At 38.8% G+C, this 19,720-nt stretch overlaps 1 protein-coding gene across 1 annotated transcript in view; it reads left to right on the top strand.

Moving 5' to 3' along the window:
• Nucleotides 1-19,720, top strand: part of znf608 (zinc finger protein 608) — a 49,538-nt gene that overhangs the window by 5,645 nt on the left and 24,173 nt on the right. The window contains exon 2 of the mRNA XM_046385813.1: nt 15,854-16,124. Coding sequence (XP_046241769.1) covers nt 15,854-16,124 — 271 coding nt within the window. The remainder of the gene's footprint in view (nt 1-15,853; nt 16,125-19,720) is intronic.

Below are 19,720 nucleotides of genomic sequence, written 5' to 3'. Positions count from 1 at the left end.
GCAATGCCATCTCTGGAGTCATCCTGCTATTGTGACCAGAACTACACATATAAATCACATATAAAAAAAATCTTAAACAACAGATGAAATAATCAAGCTACTTTTTAAAATCTGCTCCAGCCTCGCTGACAGAAATAAAAGTAGTTCTGCGGCTGCTGAAGCTCAGACTGTCATCTGCATGACAATAAGATGCACTTGAATTTGTCTGTGAATAACAGCAGCTGCACTGCTCTCACTTTCTGGCTGTCAGTCTGGATCCCTGTAGGCTGGATGATGCTGAGACAATAAACACGCTCATGCTCCCGTTATATTTTATTGGTTTATCCTGAATTCTGATCACCCTACAGGGGTGTTAACATGTCTGTCAATATCCTGTTATTCCTCAGGATTCTTGAGTGGTTTTATTTTCTTGTATGAAATCACCATATCCTGCTTACTGTAACCACAGTGATGAGATGTTGTGAGACCATCGTCCTGTTTACCTGGTGAGTTTTAACAGGTTTGCAAACGCTCTGTTTCCAATAGCGACGTCGACAGTGTTTGGCTTATTTGGGGAGACTTGTGATCTGGGTGTGATGTCGCATGTAAACAGCTGATCTCCAGTGAGCGAGCAAGCATGGAGGATGGAGAGTGATTGTGAGAGGTGAATGCAGGGAAACCCATGAGATCGAAGGAGAAGGATGCAAATTATGAAGCATTAGAGGAGACTCGCAGTTGGTTCATGTTGATTCATCTCAACAGAATCTCACAAATAAAATCACATTCATCATGCATGAGAATGTGTTTGGATTTTGTATTCCTAACTCAACTGTTGTCTTTGCATGCACCTGTAAACCTGGACTTGTCTTCAGGTGTAGATTGTTATAATAAATCTGAAGGGAGTATAGATCATTATAAGGCAGTAATTATTAGTAACAATAGTGTTAATAATGGCCCTTGACATTATCCGTTATCCATTAATTATCAATTAACAATAACATAGTTAAATCAGATTTATCTGTATGACACCATTCCACAATTTTTCATTGACAAAGCTGGATGCAAGATCACTTAAATAATGCAAATATATTGACAAATGTATCCAGACATACCTCTGTATGGGACTGTTTTTCAGTGGTTGGGTTGGGCCCCTTACTTCCAGTGAAGGGAAATCTTAATGCTTCAGCATACCAACACATTTTGGACGATGCTGTGCTTCAAACTTTGTGGTAACAGTTTGGTGAAGGTCCTTTTCTATTCCAGCATGACTGTGTCCCAGTGCACAAAGCAAAGTCCATAAAGACATGGCTGGATGAGTTTGGTGTGGAAGAACCTGACTGGCCCACACAGAGTCCTGACCTCAACCCCATCCAACACCCCTGGGATGAACTGGAACAGAGATTGTGAGCCAGGTCTTTTGGTCCAACATCAGTGTCTGACCTCACTATTGCTCTACTGCATGAATGGACAAAGATTTCCACAGACTTTGGAGTCAAAGTCTGTGGAAATCTTCCCAGAAAAGTGGATTCTGTTATAGCTGCAAAGCTGTCTAGGCATTTAAAATGTGATGTCATTAAAATCCCTGCAGATTTAATGGCCAGGCCATATATTATACTACTACTGTGTTTAACTCATCTGGAGCTACAGCAATAGTGGAAAGTAACTAAGTACATTTACTCAAGTACTGTGCTTTACTTTAGTAGAATAGATCCATTTTATACTACTTTATACCATGAAGTAATACAACCTCATCTGTACCAGCTGCAACATTTAACCGATCTGTACTTTAATACATCATAATTTATTAATTATTATTATTATTATATAATTTGTTCATCAATTTGAATGCAGAACTTTTACTCCTAACAGTGTATTTAATCTCTCTTATACACTATATTGCTTCATTCACTGTTCAAACTGTGAGGTTAATAACAGCATCATAACAGTAACAGTATGATTTTAAGAATGAATAAAGCTTTATTCAAAGATACTGTTGAGTTCAGTTGTTGAAAACTCCAAACAATCATATTAATTAAGTTTATCTACACTATTTATATATATATATATATATGAAATACATGCAATATGCATATAAAATATGCATCTACTGCACCTTAACTGTGGACATTTTTGCAATATAATACAAGGTCAATTCATATCCGATTATTTATTATTGTGTTTACATCAGTGAGTGAGAACAACAGCCTGGAGTTAAACCTCCTGACCAGTGAGATGCAGCACAGTATTTTCACTAAATGTTTTGAGGTTTTAGAGCCAGCTGGCCAAAGTTTCTCCCAATTTCACAGCTGTGAAGATGTTAGTCAAAATATTAGACTCATACTAGTAACCAAATTAAGAGTTTTTGATTTTTCATTTCATTTTCAGTTCATTGATTTGACCTTCAGACTGAACCTCAAAAGAGCTTCCAGGTGGTACTTTCAACATGGATTTTCATTTTGTCACTTAAAGTATTTTGTCCCCAAACCATCAGCCTGTAAATGATGCAAAGTACAGTTGTGTTAAACCCTACACAGATTTAATGCAACTTTCTCATGTTCACCACATTACACTTACAATGTGTTAATGATGCTAAAAAAGTAAAAAGAAAAAAAAAAGAAAAGTTACTGAGGGCTCTCCGTGAGAGACAGAGGCAGAGATGTTCTGAATGTTCTTTATCCACTGAATTCATTAACTAAGTATCACTAGACAAGTCTGAGTGACATAAAACTGGCAAATTTTCATAGAAAAATAAAATGTATCAGTAACTTTTATTTTTATATACTGTCTTATACTGACAGGAAAAGTCAGTGGAACCTTTTTATTTAGCGTGTTATCATCAGAGAAAGGTCACCAGTCCTCAGCAGGATTCAGACAAACGTCATGTGTGTCCAGTCGGCACCTGAGGCTGATAATCATCAGCACTTTGATGTAGTTTATGCTTTCATTTTCAAAGAATATTGGTTGGAGCGAACCTCAGTCAGACAGCATGGTCAGACAGTTATCTAACAGCCAGTCAGACAGCTTTCCAAAAACACGAAACAAATTTTCTAAAAGCACAAAATGTCCTCACTCCTAACTCTTGATGTAGAATTCTAAACCAGGACAAACCACCGGGGAACTGACTCATGTCTGCTGAGACATCAGAACTGACATGTGCAAAGACTTTAAAACATTTACGGCTGTTGAACTGTGAGTCATATCCACAATTTTACAAGCAGCGCGCACTGATTTAAAAGTGTCTGTACCTTTCTGTGTAATGAGGAATCTCAACATCCAGAACAGTCAAATTTGACAAAAGTTATGTTTAGACATGACAACACTGAATGAAAAAATGTAGCTGCCTTCATTACAATGAGACCAGTGCAGTAGCACAGCAAGTGTCCCAGTGCGCAGGTTCAGCAAACAAAAAATAAAAAAACACTACGATATCTGGTGAAAGGCTGAACCAGACCCAGCTCCTGTCATAATGCACTGTGACGTCATTTTATCAGATGACGGCAAGCTCAGGTAGAATATTTAGCAATGTGGCTACGCCATTGTGCCGGATAAGAAGACTGATATTTACTGTCCAAGTAATCAGTAATTATGAATTTATTCTTTTCTTACATATCTAAAGTCAGGAATGATCATGGTTGCATAAGCTGTATTTAAGGTATGGTTAGTGATAGTAGCTAAAACACAGATTTAAAACAGTTTCTACATGCTGTAAACACAACACTGACATCACCTTAAAGTTAATTTGGCCAAACAACTGCCCATTTACACATCCAACATCACTGTTCATTTTGAGTTGTATTTGTGTCCACTTGGTGTCCTATAGCTCTGTTCGGTCTCCACCAACTCTTGAGAAAAATGTATGGCTTTTTAGCAGCTTGCTGGTAAAGAAAGAGGAACAGACCTCTTTCTTTACCAGCAACTACCTGCTTGTCCGCTGTTTGCTGCAAGTGTACAGAAAGTACTCTTGATTTGTAACATCTCTTGTGTCATAGTAAACTGTTGTGCAGTGTTTTGGTGTCTGACAACCGTTCACAATCACAAATCTGTTCATGAAACTGCCACATTTTTAAGTACAGTAAATGCAGCTAAATACAATGTTTCTGTTGACGCCCTCACACACACAGTCCTTCGTGAATTTGAGAGGAGGACCATAAGTACGCTTAGGAACACATGAAATTTTGATTTATTTTTATCTATCTATGTATTTTTGCACAATAGTACACAGATTAAGACTGCAGCTAAGGATTATTTTCATAATTAATTAATTAATTTATCTGCCACTTGTTTTCTCAGTTAATCAATTGATTGTTTGGGCTATAAAATGTCTTTAGCCATAAAAGTCCAGCAAAACAGCTAATGGTTCAAAATCACAAAATATTCAATTAAACATGACATAAGAGAATAAGCTTCTTCACATTTGAGCATCTGGAACCAAAGAAAGTTTTCCAGTTTTTGTATAAAAAATTATGTTGATTGATGTATTATCAAAAGCTGACATTTCATTTTCTGTTGGTTGGCTAATTTGCTAATTATCAGTTTTCTCTGTTCTCTGTGAAAGAGGCAACTAGCTGCAAACAGTAATATCGCAGATGTCGCAGAATCTGAACACTGTGCATCATATTACTACAACATATTTCTCATCAGGACTGGAAACTGGCTTTTTAGTTATTAAAGTAATGTTGGAGGTTGGTGTGCACTGAAATGATGTGATTGAATGACTTCAGTATTACTTCCACTAATAATGCTACAACTTTACTTCTAAAAACGGTTAAGTCCCAGATTCAAACTTTTCACTTTTACCTAAGATGTGTCCATTAATTTGCAATTTCTTCACAGAGAGCTGAACATTTCAGTTCAGTTATTGGAGGAAACTTGTCTCAGAAGGTGCTTCTTCTCATGTGAGAAACCATTTTTTAATTCAGGACCAGAATTAACTCTCCTCCTGGCTTTGAAAACTCATGATATCCACCATTTTATGAGCCGTTTCTTCAAAGCTCCCGGTACAAGATGAGATTATACACTCCTGTGGGATACATTTTTTTTTTTTTTACTGTCCAGCTCACAAATGAACAAGTGGGATGTGTTCAGGTCCACGCTCTTTCCTTATTCAACACTTTCTATCTATTCCACAATTTTCTGATATTTCACCTTTTGGTGAAATATTTTCCCCTCATTTTGTTCCTAGTTCTTCTTGTTTAGAGGAAAAAAATGAATCAATTTAAAGCTCACTGGTGGAGGTTTGCTTTGGTCTTGTCTGTCGTCTCCACTGGGCTGTGATTGACAGGAGATTTTTGGTTAAAAACATGTAAATCGGACAAGCAGAAGGCGAAAATTACTCCCCCCCCGCCCATCCCCGGTGAATCTGAGGGAAATCTGAAGCTTCAGATGTTTCCCAACATGAGAAGGTGACCTTGAAAATCCTTTCTTTTAAAACATCTAACTTCTTCAGTATGCCACAGTTCATTCTGTGAAAGACTTCGGTGAAGTTGGTGTAAAACAAAGAGTTTAGTGTTGAACAAATTCATATTTCACCCCCAAAACGTTGTGATTGGTTGAATTTTGACAAATAAGACCTTGTTAGTACACACTAAAGCCTATTTAACCAATTCCTGTGTATCATATGATGTAGCCACATCCTTAATTATGTTTTATGTTACTATTAAGGCATGTTCAGACAGAAAGGAAATAAATTTTCTTTCTAGACCATTTGTGAAAGGTTTTTTTTGCTTGGGGGAAATGAAAAGGTTGTTTGAAAAGAAAATGCGATAAAGTGCCTGAGAAACAAACCTAAAGGCAAATAATTCATGACACACATGAAATGTGACTTTTACATCCACTGAGGCCTCTGCTCCAGCAGAGGGACGCTGATCTGTGTGCAGCGATGAGGAAACTGTGACCCTCCTCACAATAGTCCGTGAAATCAACATGAATGTCATATTTCCATCATGATATTTCATTTTTTTTTCCTTTACCATCTAATGGGACGTGACTTGACCATTGGCACCAGCTGCTGCTTATCTCAATGAACCATCTCCTAATTGTCATGGATGAAAATTTGCATTTATTTCCATTTTGTTTTTCTTTTTCTTTCTTCTTTTTTTTTTAAATTTGTTTGGAAATTGCTGCTATATTTGGATGTAAACCTGGCTCGTGTGCTTGTGTTCCGCTCAATGATCTCAAAGCTCTCAAAGCTCTCTCTCTCCTTGATTATCTTTGAACTTTTCTTAAATCGATTCCTGGAACTCCATGATAAGCACAGAAACATTTCTAGCTTGTGCAAATTGCCTTCACTTTTTGCTATTGTGGTCAAATTTGCACCTATTCATGTCTATTCATGTCTTTCCACTGACACTGTATGCAATTTCATTCTATCTGAACACACCGCTACACTGTCACTCTGTGTGTCTTGTCTAGAGTCTCTCAAGATAACACACACAGATCAGCTGCAACATTAAAACCACTTGCTTGATATTATGTAGGTCTCCCTTGTGCTGCCAAAACAGCTCTGACCTGTCAGGGGAAGGGACACAGGACCTCTGTGTTGGATCCTTTGGTTCCCGTGTGTTGAGGGTGGAAGGGTGGATTCAGATTATGTGCATCCTACAGATTCATGATATAAAATAAAAATAAAAAATAAAATAAATCCAGCTGGACAGAAGTAATGTAAAATTTAATGCTCACATTACTGTTGCAAGGCTTTGCAAATACAGGAAACTATTTAACATGTAAGCTAAAACTGTTATTTTCCACTTCTGGGTACAGCTCTATCAGTGATGTTTCTTCTTTGTAGACATGAAGACAAATGTTAACACCTGTTATTCTAAATATAGGAAAATAAAAGTCAGAAATGGTAAATGAGTTAGTAGAAGATGTTCATAATAACATCTACTGCAACCAGTGCTAAATTGATTAGATCTGCATTAAATATGTGATCAGTCATCTGCATAGATACTGAAGTGCCAGTACCTAAAATACAAGAGATGAACAAGTGCATGTCGAGCAAAAGGCACTCCTGACAGTTGTTTTCTTGATATTCCCTCCACGAGGCACAGAAGTGTGTTTTCAAAGGAGTACAGCAGTTCATGTGGAGGCTGCTGGACTGAGAGTCCATTAGGTATCAAAGTATCAATGCCAACCTGTGTGAAAAGGCTTCATGGCCTGATGGTCCACCCACACGTTCTGCTTTACGGGCTGACAGGTTTTCCTCATTCACTACAGCCTCCACTGCTGAAGGAAACTCTAAAATAAAGAAAATGCATCACAATAGCACTGCCCAGCATCTGCCATTACCTTCTAAGAAACGCCTCATATCCTCTTCTTTCTCACTTTTCATATTTCATTTAACCGCAGCTTCCTAACATCTTGTTTTCACACACAGGACTTTCTAGTTCTGCTCAGGCAGCGAGTCTCTCAACTCAAACCAGACTGCAGATTCTTTTATCTCAGACTCAGTCAGTGTGGTGGAAATTAATGGGGTAGAAATAACTAGGGAGATTTTGTCTCTGCCAAAAATGCGCTGTGTTTAAAAGCTATTGTAGGCTGAAGCCGGAGTACTTAATGTGTTGTTAAAGTGTTTTTCATGATGTATGAAAGATATTTTTTTTCATAAAACTTACATTTTTCTTGAATCTGTATAGACTGATCTGTAGCATCCTTGTTTAACCTCACCATGTGGAAAATGGTATTTTTTCCAACATGATCCATAGGAGACATTAGCAGTCCACTTCTGGGAAGCCAGCAGTACCATCTGGGGTTACTATGTTATTAAAATGTCATTTTTGAAAAGATAATTGGTCCCAGGCATTTGTTGTTTACTTGAATTGTGCTGTATGTTGACGGGTTTGCCCAGTCAGCTCTGCCATCTTAAAGATTTTATATTTCCCTGCAGTAACCTGATTGTCTCTTGTAAACTGAAATTGTCTCTGGTGTTACATCAGCTGCCAGATCGAAAACCTGTGATGTCTGACTCAGTACAGATGCTTTATAATTATATCATTAAAAAACACTGCTTGCAAACACTGCAACTCTGGGAGATTAATTTATGCAGAATTGGGCTAACATAATTATTGTTAATGGTTGATTGTGCGGTAGTGGTGTTGTCGAGGGAAAGAAAGAGGTTGTTAGTTTTCAAATGCTTTGCAGCAGCAGGAGTTATTATGGCTGTGAGTAATGTCATGTCATTAGAGCTTGTCATTCAGCAGGAAGGTAGGGGTGTGTGTGTGTGTGTGTGTGCATGTGTGTGTGTGCGTGCGCTCATGGTGATACTGTAGGGAGTGGAAAAGAGAACAGAGAGATGAGAGAGGCTGGAAAGAGAAAATGGGAAAAATAAAGATGGCTACCCTTCACAAAAAACACACACGTGCGGCACACACACACTCCACAAACCACAGATTGTCTACACATTCACGCACCACCACACACACAATGCCTCCTCTTTCAGCAGCCTGACAATAAAGACAGGGATGATTTCTGTCTGGGAAAAAAAACTGTCAGTGTTGCTGCTCACTGGGGGATTTAATAGGAGGGGTGGAGGAAGAGGAGAGAAAGGAGAGGAGGGGGGAGGAGGAGGATATGAGGACAAGAGGGGGGAAAGGGAAGAGAAGGACAAGGAAGAAAAGCAGGAGGAAAGTGAAAATGATGAACAGGAGAAAAGGGGAGAAAGGAAAGCAATGGAAAGAAAATAATGGTGAAGAGCATAAGAATTAAGAGAATGGAAGGGGGAGAAAAGATGAGGACAAGAAAAAGGAGAAAGAAATCACGACAGTCGAATCAACGAAATGAACCAAGGCAAGACGGTGAGGAGGAAGAGAGGACTAGAGGAGCAAGAGAAGCAAAGAAAGACAGGAAGACGAAACTAGGAAGAAATGAAATAAAGATGTGAGACAAGGAATGTAGAAGAAAAGAAATGAAGAGAAAAAGAAGAAAGAGAGAAAAAAACAGAGAGATGAGAGGGATAAGGCAGGGGAGGAGGAAGAGGAACAACATGAGAGTTAGGAAGGAAAGGAAAATGAGAGCCAAGAACATGAGGGTAAGAATAAAGGAAAGCAAAAAGGGAGAGGGGGTGGGGGGAAGGGAGAAAAGGAAGAAAGGAGAAGGGGAAGAAAAGATTAAGAAAAGCACAGAAAGTAAGGACAGAAGGAAATGAAACAAAAACATAAAAGGAGAGGAGAAAAAGGGCAAGCAGAAAGAAAGGGAGAAGGTGAAGGAAAAGAGGAGCAGAGGACAAGAAAAACAACAAAAAGACAAGCAGAGTGGTGAAGGAGTGACAGAATGGAGGAAGAGAAAGGACGATCAGGGACAGCAACGCAGCAGAGATGGAACAACATAAGAGCAGAGGATGAGTAAGAAGAAGAGGCAAATGTTGTTCAAGCAGCATTTTCTCATCAAACGAGTCAACAAAATTCCGTTTCACAGCTTCTACAGAAACTCCTTTATCAGCTGCATGAGGGGGTGAATACATGGATGGATAAATGAAAAGATGGATGGATAATTGCGTCATTGGACTGATTAAAGTTCGTTTTTAACACACACAACACGATTACTCTGTTGACTGAGCCGCGTGAAACTGTGATTGAAGATTTAAAAAAGAAATAAGCATAAAAAACAAAGATAAAAAATGCCTCTGTTTAATTATAGATTTTAGAGGCAGAATTAATGGAAAACTCAGCTGGCTCCCCTGACACCCCCCATCCGCCCCCTTCCTTCTCCTGATTAATTTGGGTAAATCCAGCTCTGTATCTGAGTTAGTATAGCTGTTTGTGATTCAGCCTCAACACAAAGCTCCAGCGTGTCGGAGGAAACGCATGTGTCATTTAGGTTGCATCAAATCTGTTTTCCTCTCCCGCACTATACTGCACTTGAAGACTGAAGGGGATTTAAGGGTGAGAGGGATCAATCAACACACAGCCTTTTGTGTATTGTAAAAACACATTTGTTATTTCATTTTTTGAACTTTTATTTTTATGTCTCAAATAGCCTTGAAACCAAGGGTGGTTCTCATCTTCATTTAGCCTTCAATTACTGCTGCTGCACCTGTCAGTCTTTCTAATCTAGCTGTGCATGTACACAGGCTATAATGATACTTATTGGTATTTTTTGAAGCCATGGGTGCATAGAGAGCAACAGTTTTGCTGAAATAGCAATTGGCAGATTTTATAAGCTGTCTTTAACAAGATAACCCCATTCGAAATCATCTTAACAGTTGTAAAAACTGAGATAACTTAAAAAATCCTGCCCTGGAACAGAACATAATAAGCTCAACCTGATGGATGTAGGATGATGACGGATGCTACATTTGGGACGCTTCATGATGTCCCAGCAGAAACACTAGCATGCTAGAATTTTTTGCCTTCCACCACATTTGTCATTGACCAGTAGGAGCACAGAGCACTTTTCAGTGGTAGGCCTAAACATGGTGAAGTGACAGAGGAGTAATGCTGCTGGTGCTGAGGTGGAACTGTGAAACAGAGGAAAGGTCACAGTTGATTTTCTTTCCTTTTCACACTTTTCCAAAAACAACACAGCGGTCATCATACACAATGCTTCAGATGCCATTTGTTTGATTACACAGGTTGAGCAATGTGTAGTCGCTTGTGTCTTGGCCAAGTCATGACAAGAATTTATGATGATGATATAATCACCTGATCTGACACAGTGACCATTGTAACACACAAAAAAATTGTGTAGTCTGAATGTGGCAGAGACTGTCATTTTTTTAAAAGACCATCTAATGTTGTGTTCTACATATTTGTGTTTTTAGCAGCCACTAATGAGTATTATTTTCCAGATCATCACAGCTTAAATGTCACAGCTCAACAAAAGAGATCGATGAAGTCGATGATGGTATGAGAGATCGTGGGGGAAAAAGCTTGTAATCACAACAGGACAGAGTGGAGTTTCTGGACCACAGCTAAAAAGTTGATCGAAGAAGGGAATATTTGGGGATTTCATGAATATGAAGAAAATAAAGTTATGTAACAAGTTATGAGGATAAACTGTTCATATTGGGAAAAAGCCCAAATAAAAACAAACCAGAGCCTTTAATGTCAAACTATACTGAGATGGAAGACTGACACACACGCTGCATGTTCCATTTATGAACAGGATTTTTCTAATGTTGTCTGGAGCACCCTGAAATATTGTAATTAGATAATGATACGCTAAATCTTGGCATTGGCAGCGGCACTGACATCAGGTAGCTACTGTTGGTTTGGAGCTAATTAGCCAGGTTTGCGATAGATTTACATACTCCCACTATCTCAAGATAACTGTGTGATCTTGGGATAACAGTGTGTCTTTCTTTTCGTGATGGTTTAATTATCTTCTTAAGATATTGAGATAATCACCTTGTTATGATGAGAATATAACTTATATATTCTCATCATAACACTTTGAGATTTTGAACATTATCACAACAAAACAATTTTGTTATCCAGTGAGAATAAGCTAATTAACTGTCTGTAATGGACTGTTATCTTAAGATATCAGAAAGAAAATATATTGCAATCATTCTAATTTTGTATTGTGAGTGCAGAGTGTACTTTTTAAATTTTGATCTGGAGTCTATGATATTTGCCCAGGAGCTAGAAATAACAAATCTACTAAAACATCCCTTTTTTGTGGAACACAAATGTTGTAATTTGTTTGGTGATTCTGTAACTGACTCTTTGAGGAAGGATGGGGGTGGATTTTGTCTGAAAGAAAGTGAGGAAGACAGATTCTGTGTTTGTGCACAGCTCCAGGGTCCATGCATATTTTAGTGTTATTTGGGTCTTTGTGTATTTCTTTTTCCTGTGTGGTTTAGTGAAAACAGTAATGCTTCAGTTTCTCTCTTCTTCTTAAAAAAATGACGGGCTCACCAGATACTTGAGACTCAAAACATAACAACTAATATCAACGATCGCAGAAGCCTGAGGTGAGAATGGTGAAGCAGAGTTTTAATATGAATGAGTTCCCTGGAGGATGGAATGATGAGCACAGAGGAAGACTGATACTGTAAACAGGACTAGCACATTGTGGATTCACTAGATGAAGTCCTCATACCTAAACAGCAAGTTTTTGTAGGGTAAAAAAAAAAAACACGTTTTCTAGTCTCTGGTATGGTTAGGTTCAGGCAAATGCACTCTGCTGGGAAAAGATCATCTTCATGGTTAAAAGAAATCACTTTTTGAGGAAAAAGTACATTTTATTCACCCTAAAATGAAGTTTAAACAGTTTAAAGTTGACAAAAATATGTACAAAATATACCATAAGGTTCTGGACTCATACAAGAGTTCAGCTAAACCAAAATTAACTCAGGCTATACTAACCTAACATAGACGAAACAGAACGGGTCAGACTGATCTAACAAAGACAAAAACTGACCAAACTAAAGCTGCTCATATGAAGGTCCAGAGAATCAGGTCTGTACATTTCCCTGAGCTGACCTTTCACACATGTAGCACACAACAGGAGACTGTCTGCATCAGTTCCCTCTACGTGCCGCGTATGACAAATAGGAACTAATGTACTGCCAACTGTACTGATCAAGCTCTCGCTCTGAAAATCAGCTTCTCTGCTGGTCCTGGCACATACCCTCCCTGAAACTATGAATTCTCATTTTCACACCTTGGTTTTCTGTTCAGAGAAACGAGATACAATTTTGACACCAAAGCTAAGCTAAATTAGCCAGCTTCATATTTATCACACAGAGGTATGATTAGGATAAATCTTTTCAACTCTCTCAATCTCAAAAGTTCAAAGCAAACAACAAGCATTATAAAGTGTTAATAACGTCATTGTGAACATGTATGCATGCCAACATTAGCATTTAGCTCAAAGCATCACCTAAGGACAGCGTCAACAAATAAACAGCAACTTGCATGGCAGTTGACTCAGCACACAGTGTCATTTTAACAGATGCATTGCACAGTCAGAAACACAGCTAAAGTCTTGAATAAGCTAAAAATGCTGCATTTCTAGGGAGCTGATGCACATCAACACTGGGAAATGGGAAGTTTGTCTCTTGCACTGTTTCTTTAAAGCTTAAGCTGCTTGCAGTGTTGTTATTTTGCTGTGATGTTTCTATATGTATTGTTGGATTTTTCAAATTAAGAAGCAGTGTGAGAAGGGATGATTTGTTTGAAGCATTTAACACACAAGGGAGCTGGCTTGTGTTTTTATTGTTATTTTGCTGTGTGACTCTGCGGCCTGGCTGAATATAGCTGCTGTGTGAATTGCGATTGAGTGTTGTTATTCTGGGTGTCTGAGGGAGGAAAAGGCATTCACGGCAGAACAGAAATCACCAGGGATCGTGATTCTTCTTTTATAGTTAATTTGCTTTATGATTTGATAGAAGAAGTCCTTGGTGGTCTTTGTCAGCAGCTGTGTGGGAGTTAACAGACGGTTTCAGGAAGCACAGGGGATCATCCGTCTTTTGTTTAATTGCTATTCTTTGCATTGTTTATCAGGGTTTTAACATAAATGTGGTGAAACGCAGCTGAAACAAAGCTTATCATAATACCTGGAGTACAGACAGTGTATGCGTGGGACAGCGTAGAATAGAAACCAAGTCCTGAATCCTGAAGTATTAGTGAGTTCCCTCTATGTGCCACTTTGGAACTTGAAAAGGGAAAAGTAACACATAACCCCCAAATCTGAGAGCAACTTGTGTGAGTCACTGATTGATCTTCATAATAACACAAAAGCTCAACTCCTTTATTTGTAACACCAAACGCCACAGAACACCTCTGTGTTGGACTTGACAAAGTGCTGCTGTTTTCTCAAGTATTTACAGTCTTGGCTTGGCAAGAGCAGTTTCTTTCCAAACCTGGAAATAACTCAGAAATATTATGCAGTGAGTTATCTGTCAAGCCTGGTATCTTTATTGAGTCATAACAGCGAGAAAAATCCTTCATCGCTGATTGCTGCTGCACTCTCACCAGAATTATTTCCCAGAGCTGTTGTAATTGGGACCATAATAAGTGGTGAAGATAAGAGTGAGGCTCTTATAGGCACCAATGACTTAGTATTTCATTACATGTAACCATGGTGATGACAGTGGCTAAGATCACTCACTCACTTTGAACGCTGAAAAACGATGTTCTTGGTTTTATTAAACACTGAGACACAGATCTGCCATCAGTTAGATGTCTTCACGGACCTCATTTTGTGACTGGATCTCATTATCTTCTGCTGTATTCTACAAGGTGTGACTGCTCCTTGAAGACCTCTACCAAAAGTATGCGAAAGTTAATCTTTCTTCAGTTTATATAAATCCTATCAGTGCAAATGGTGGACTACAAACAGCTTACAAATGTCTTTAATAAGATGGTGGAAAACTGATCATTTAATGTACTACAAGGAGGTTGAGGGATTTTTTTTCTTTTGTTGTTTTTCTTTCCCTGTACCAATAAATCCAGCATCATTCAGCGTATCAGCCATAACACCTGTGTAAGGTGACAACAAGTCAGCGTTGTGTGTTTTACTGCTTGCTCAGGGCTTCTTCTGTCCTAAATGAATGTAGCTGCATTACACACAATGACGATACCGTGAAAGAAAAAGAATAACCTATACAAAGAAAAGTTAAAATAGCAATATACAAAGCAATATAAAAAAGTGTATATACAACAAATAAGCAGTGTAATGTTGTGCAAAAAGAAACAGAATGTAAGGTGCAGTGAACCGAGTGTGTAAAAACAGTAAGTGCCTATTGACTGTATGTTATGACCAGAGTTTTAGCTGTTATGCACATGTAATGTTTTTCACCTCTCGTTTATGTCTGGTTGGTTTGAGAGACTTAATATTCTCTTATAAGTTCCCTCTCCCAGTGGGGCAGTCCAATCATTCAGACACTCAGAAACAAGGGAAATAGGAACGTTAAATAGACCTGAATCAGTTAACTGAAGTCAGGCTTCTCATAGCCTCAGGCCTCAGTTTTTTTTTAATAACTTTGATTAATTGTTGGCTATTGATAATAAATTGCCAGACAGTCACTGAGAAATTTATAGCAGTTTCAGCAAAATTTTTCAGATTTGTGTTTGATTGTTTCTTTGTTTCTTTGTTTTTTACATCAGATCACGGAATGTGTCTTTAAAGCTCGACTGTGTAAATCATCGTTCTAGCCTATAGTCTATAATTCTCAAATACAGGTGGTGAGTAAAATGATACAAAGGACAGACATTTCCTTTAATGTCTTGTTAAAATGCTGAACCCCATTTTGGAGAAGCTCATCCCCACAGATAACTTAAACAGCATACAGATCTAACTCCCTGTGTCTGCAGAGGAATTATTATTTTTGTTGTGGTCACACTGGATGAGCTCCAGTAATGTTGCTTTTTTTATACTGTTGCAGATTTTTGCCAAGTTGCTCTGTGCAAGTGGCACAAGTCATTTTAATGTGCAGCTTCTGTAAGTATGGATTTGGTAGGAAACATAGTTTATCCTCTCAGAAACTAGTGAACAAGGGTGAAATCTTTGCCTCTTGAATAAATCAAAATATATGAGGTCTGGCTATAGCTGAGATTATTAGCAGCCACTTAATATTAGGAAGTTGGTCAGTGCAGACTGTGAGTAGAATAATAAATGTTATGACATTTGGAGAAAATGTCTCTTCTTCTAAAATGTCCCTCCATTATACATTGGAAACCAACATTCAAATAATCAGATGCCAGATAGAGTCACGCCATGATATAAAGATTACATAATAATAATTGACCTCCTCTTCCTTCTCTACTATTTCCAGCAGAAGTATTCAGCAGAGATATGGCTTGGAATTTCATTAAATCTAATGAAACTGAAAGATTAATACCAAAAATAAAGTGGAACTGAAGTAAAATGACATATTACCATTCAGGACTGTCTGTTTGTTTTTTAATGAATCCGCTTCTTTTCTCTCCAGGTGGATCCTATGTTTACGATGCCAGCTCCCCCCGCTCCAGGTCACCCTGGGGCCCCCGGATCCTCTCTGCCCTCGGTCCCCTGCTTCTCCTCTCCGGCCTTGCCCACCTCTAACCCCAAACAGCTGGCAGTGAGGACAAGGTCTATAGGCACCAACACCCAGGATGGAGGCATCTCAGGAGCACTGGAGGGCGACTCAGCCTGTCTGGGACCCTGCCAGCCTGGGACTAGCGTCAACCTGGAGGGCATTGTCTGGCATGAAACTGAGGAAGGTAACGAGTCTTAAAACCCCATTACAATGGCAGTGAATGGAGTATAAACTGTGTTTCTTAAAGGACTAAAATACTACAACACAGTTTGAGTTACAGGATGATTGAAACAATGTCTCTGTGTCTTCCACTGTTCCTTGCTGTTTCACAATGTTACATTATAAAAACTATCCTCATAACCAAACTCAGCAAAAATAGTTTCTTAAGTAAACTGATCCATTCCAACATTTTAAAATGTCAAGGACTGAAGAGAGAAGTGCACTTCTCACCACCACAGTTCTCAAAAAATGTGTGTTTTCACACCCTCAAGGTTGTCTTCCACTCATTTCCACAAAGCTTAACATGCTTAGCCCAACAGTGGCATAAATGTGGCATGCTGGGTTGCTAAAGCAGTTCAAATATAGTCCAATTTTGTCTGCCGACACTGGTCCAAAACCGGACCATCTGCTTTCAAGGGACCCTGTTCTCATTCCAAATCAGCCTAAATCCACAACCATATTTTGCAATTAGTCTGATTTGGCTGACAAGCTTCAATGTCCATTTGAAAAACTTATTTTTTGTCTTTTTATTTTGTTTGTATGTATGTTTTATTTTACTGTTATTTCATAATTTTTTATGTAATGTGATCACGCACAACATTGAAACCACCGACAGTGAATAACATTGATGTTTACAATGCAATGTTATGTGGGGAAACCTTGGGTCCTAGCAGTTATGTAGATATTCTTTGTTGTTTCCCCAGCATCTCCAAGAGGTGTAAAAACTCAAACTCAAGTTTCCAGCAAATGGTTTGTTTTGGCCCTTCTCATTAAAACTAGAGACAGTGTTGTTTGCAGGAGAATCTGTAATTGGAGACTCTATTTAGAAGTCATATAGGGACAGCATCCAAATTTCAGACAGCTGTGGGGAAGCAATATGTCTGGGCCCAAAGTAATAAATATTTCTATCTGCTTAGAAATGGTTTTTCAGGTTTACCTGACTGTTTTGTGTTTCCAAAATGAGACTAACTATCCCTACCCTTAAATAAAAACAAAATGATTTGCCAGTCATTTTCAACCTATACTCGGTTGAATACAGTACAATCGCTGTTCAAACTGATAAAATTCATTGTATTTTTTTTTTTTTTTGTGAATATACACCTATTCTGAATTAGATGTCTGCATCACATTAAAAAACAGTTCACACAGGGCCTAGTTAAGCACTGCGTTGCATCACCTTTTTCAAACAACACTCACTAAGTGTTTGGAAACTGATGACTCTAACTCTAAAGTTTTTCAAGCCAAATTCTTGCTTGATGTACAACTCATTTGCTCAACAGTCTGGAGTCTCCTTTGTCATATCTTGCACTTTATAATGCACCACACATTTTCTACGGGATACAGGTCTAGACTGCAGCTACCCTCACTCTTTAATTATCAATCCTTGCTGTTGTAACATATGCAGTATGTAGAATAGCATTGTCTTGTTGGGATAAGCAGACGTTCCTGAAAAAGACATCATCTGGATGGAAGCATATACGGCTCCAAAACCTTGTATCTTTCAGCATAAATGGTGCCTTCACTGATGTGAAAGGTACCTTTGCACTCACAGTCACGATAATGGTCACAAACACACACCATAACATCACAGATGCTGGATTCTGAACTTTGTCTGGGATGGCCCTGTTCCTCTTTAACCAAGAGAACACGACATCCACGAGTTTGTGTTGAAATGTGGACTTGTCAGACCACAGCTCACTTTTAAGATAAGATAAGATGAACTTTATTGATCCCACAGTGGGGAAATTCACTTGTCATGGCAGCTCACAAGAACAGAATAGAGTGCAAAAAGCAAAAAGTGTGCAAAACAGTTTCAAAAATATAAATAGTTAATAAGAGTTAACAAATTAACTTCCACTTTGTGTCAGTCTGTCTCTGATGTGTTCAGACTAGGAAAAGTTAGCTGCATTTCTACATGTTGTTGGTAATATGGATTTCGCTTTGCTTGGAAGAGTTTGAACTTGAATTTGTGGTTCCCAAGTCCATGTAGAAATATCACTTATACAGTCATGTTGGTTTTTAATGCAGTGCTGCCTGAGGGATTGAAGCTCATGGGCATTCAGTGTTGTACTTTGGCCTCACCTCTCACGTGCTTTCTCAGATATTGCTGAATTCTCTGAATCTTTTCATGATATTGATTGTAGATGGTGAAATTCCTTGCAATTGTGCACTGAGAAACATTCTTCAACTGTTGCCTTATTTGCTACAGTACCAGTTGTTGGCTGTAATTCTTTCAGACCCTGTTAAGCATGCAAGTTGCTGCAGTGGCTTTCGATTTCTGGAGTAAAATGCAATAGAAATATCATACATTATACTGACTACTGGTGATGCTGCCAGTGTGTGTTGCACTTAAAGGTAGTGTTCAGTTGCATCTGTGTTGACCAAATGAATACCCATCATATCATCCTCCTGTGATAGCCACAAAAAATGCCAAAAAAGGGGGTTAAAGAAAGAATAAAAAAGTGAAACCAAAAGAAAAGAATTTGAAAGATCCTTTCTAGAGTCAATATTTGTTTTTTTTTTTATTGTAGAAACATGACGGTGCAACATGGCAGACTCCATGCAAGGGCACCCGCTCCCTCTGTAGCTATACTGTAAAGATAAGATAAGATAAGATAAGATAATCCTTTATTAGTTCCATTACTGGGGAATTACAGTGTTACAGTAGCAAACAGGATATAGAGGGTACAAAGCATGCAAGAATAAGGGAAGGATGAGCATTCAAAAGAATAAATACACAGGAAACAAGTACCTGCAGCTGTACACAGTGCGGAAAAGAAAAAGACTATTCACACTAGAGTCCCTCAAGTTAAGATTAGTGGATGGATTGATTATTGTACCGATTTGTTTCAGGAAAAAACTATTACTATATACTACTTATTGCAGGTCTGGTGTGACCATTTGTCCCATTATTGCACATGATTTATTGTCCAGTTAACACATTGAACAGCTTAAATGTCCAGTCTATCAGCTGTGCTTGTTGTGGAGTGCAGGTGTAGCAGTCTGTCACTGAAGGAGCTGCCCAGTGCTGTCAGAGTGTCCTGCATGGGGTGGGAGGGGGTCTCCAGCATGGACGACAGCTTGGCTATCGTCCTCCTGTCACCGACCTCATCCACTGAGTCCAGGGAGCAGCCCAGGACTGAGGCGGCCCTCCTCATCAGTCTTTCCAGCCTCTTTTTGTCCCGGGCAGAGATGCTGCCTGCCCAGCAGGCCACACCATAAAAGATGGCTGATGCCACCGCAGAGTGATAAAAACTCCTGAGGAGTGGACCCTGTATTCCAAAGGCCCTCAGTCTCCTGAGCAGGTAGAGTCTGCTCTGGCCCTTTTTGTACAGGGCAAGGGCAAGGGCGTTCTAAGGTAACGAAAGAATGACTCTTACTTTCAGGTGACTATACACCTAATGAAAACATAAACATGAACATTATATTCTGCTTCTGCTAATAGAGCCACTTAAATCCTACACACTGAACCTTTGAGGGTGGAGGTGGGCATGGATGATTATGTTAGAATAACAACACTTAGGAACTCTTACAAACAGTGGTTTCCCACCAGCAGTTAGT

Source organism: Scatophagus argus, chromosome 4 (genome assembly GCF_020382885.2).
Source record: "Scatophagus argus isolate fScaArg1 chromosome 4, fScaArg1.pri, whole genome shotgun sequence".
NCBI classification, from domain to species: Eukaryota; Metazoa; Chordata; class Actinopteri; family Scatophagidae; genus Scatophagus; species Scatophagus argus.
This window is presented reverse-complemented; position numbering and strand designations above follow the sequence as displayed.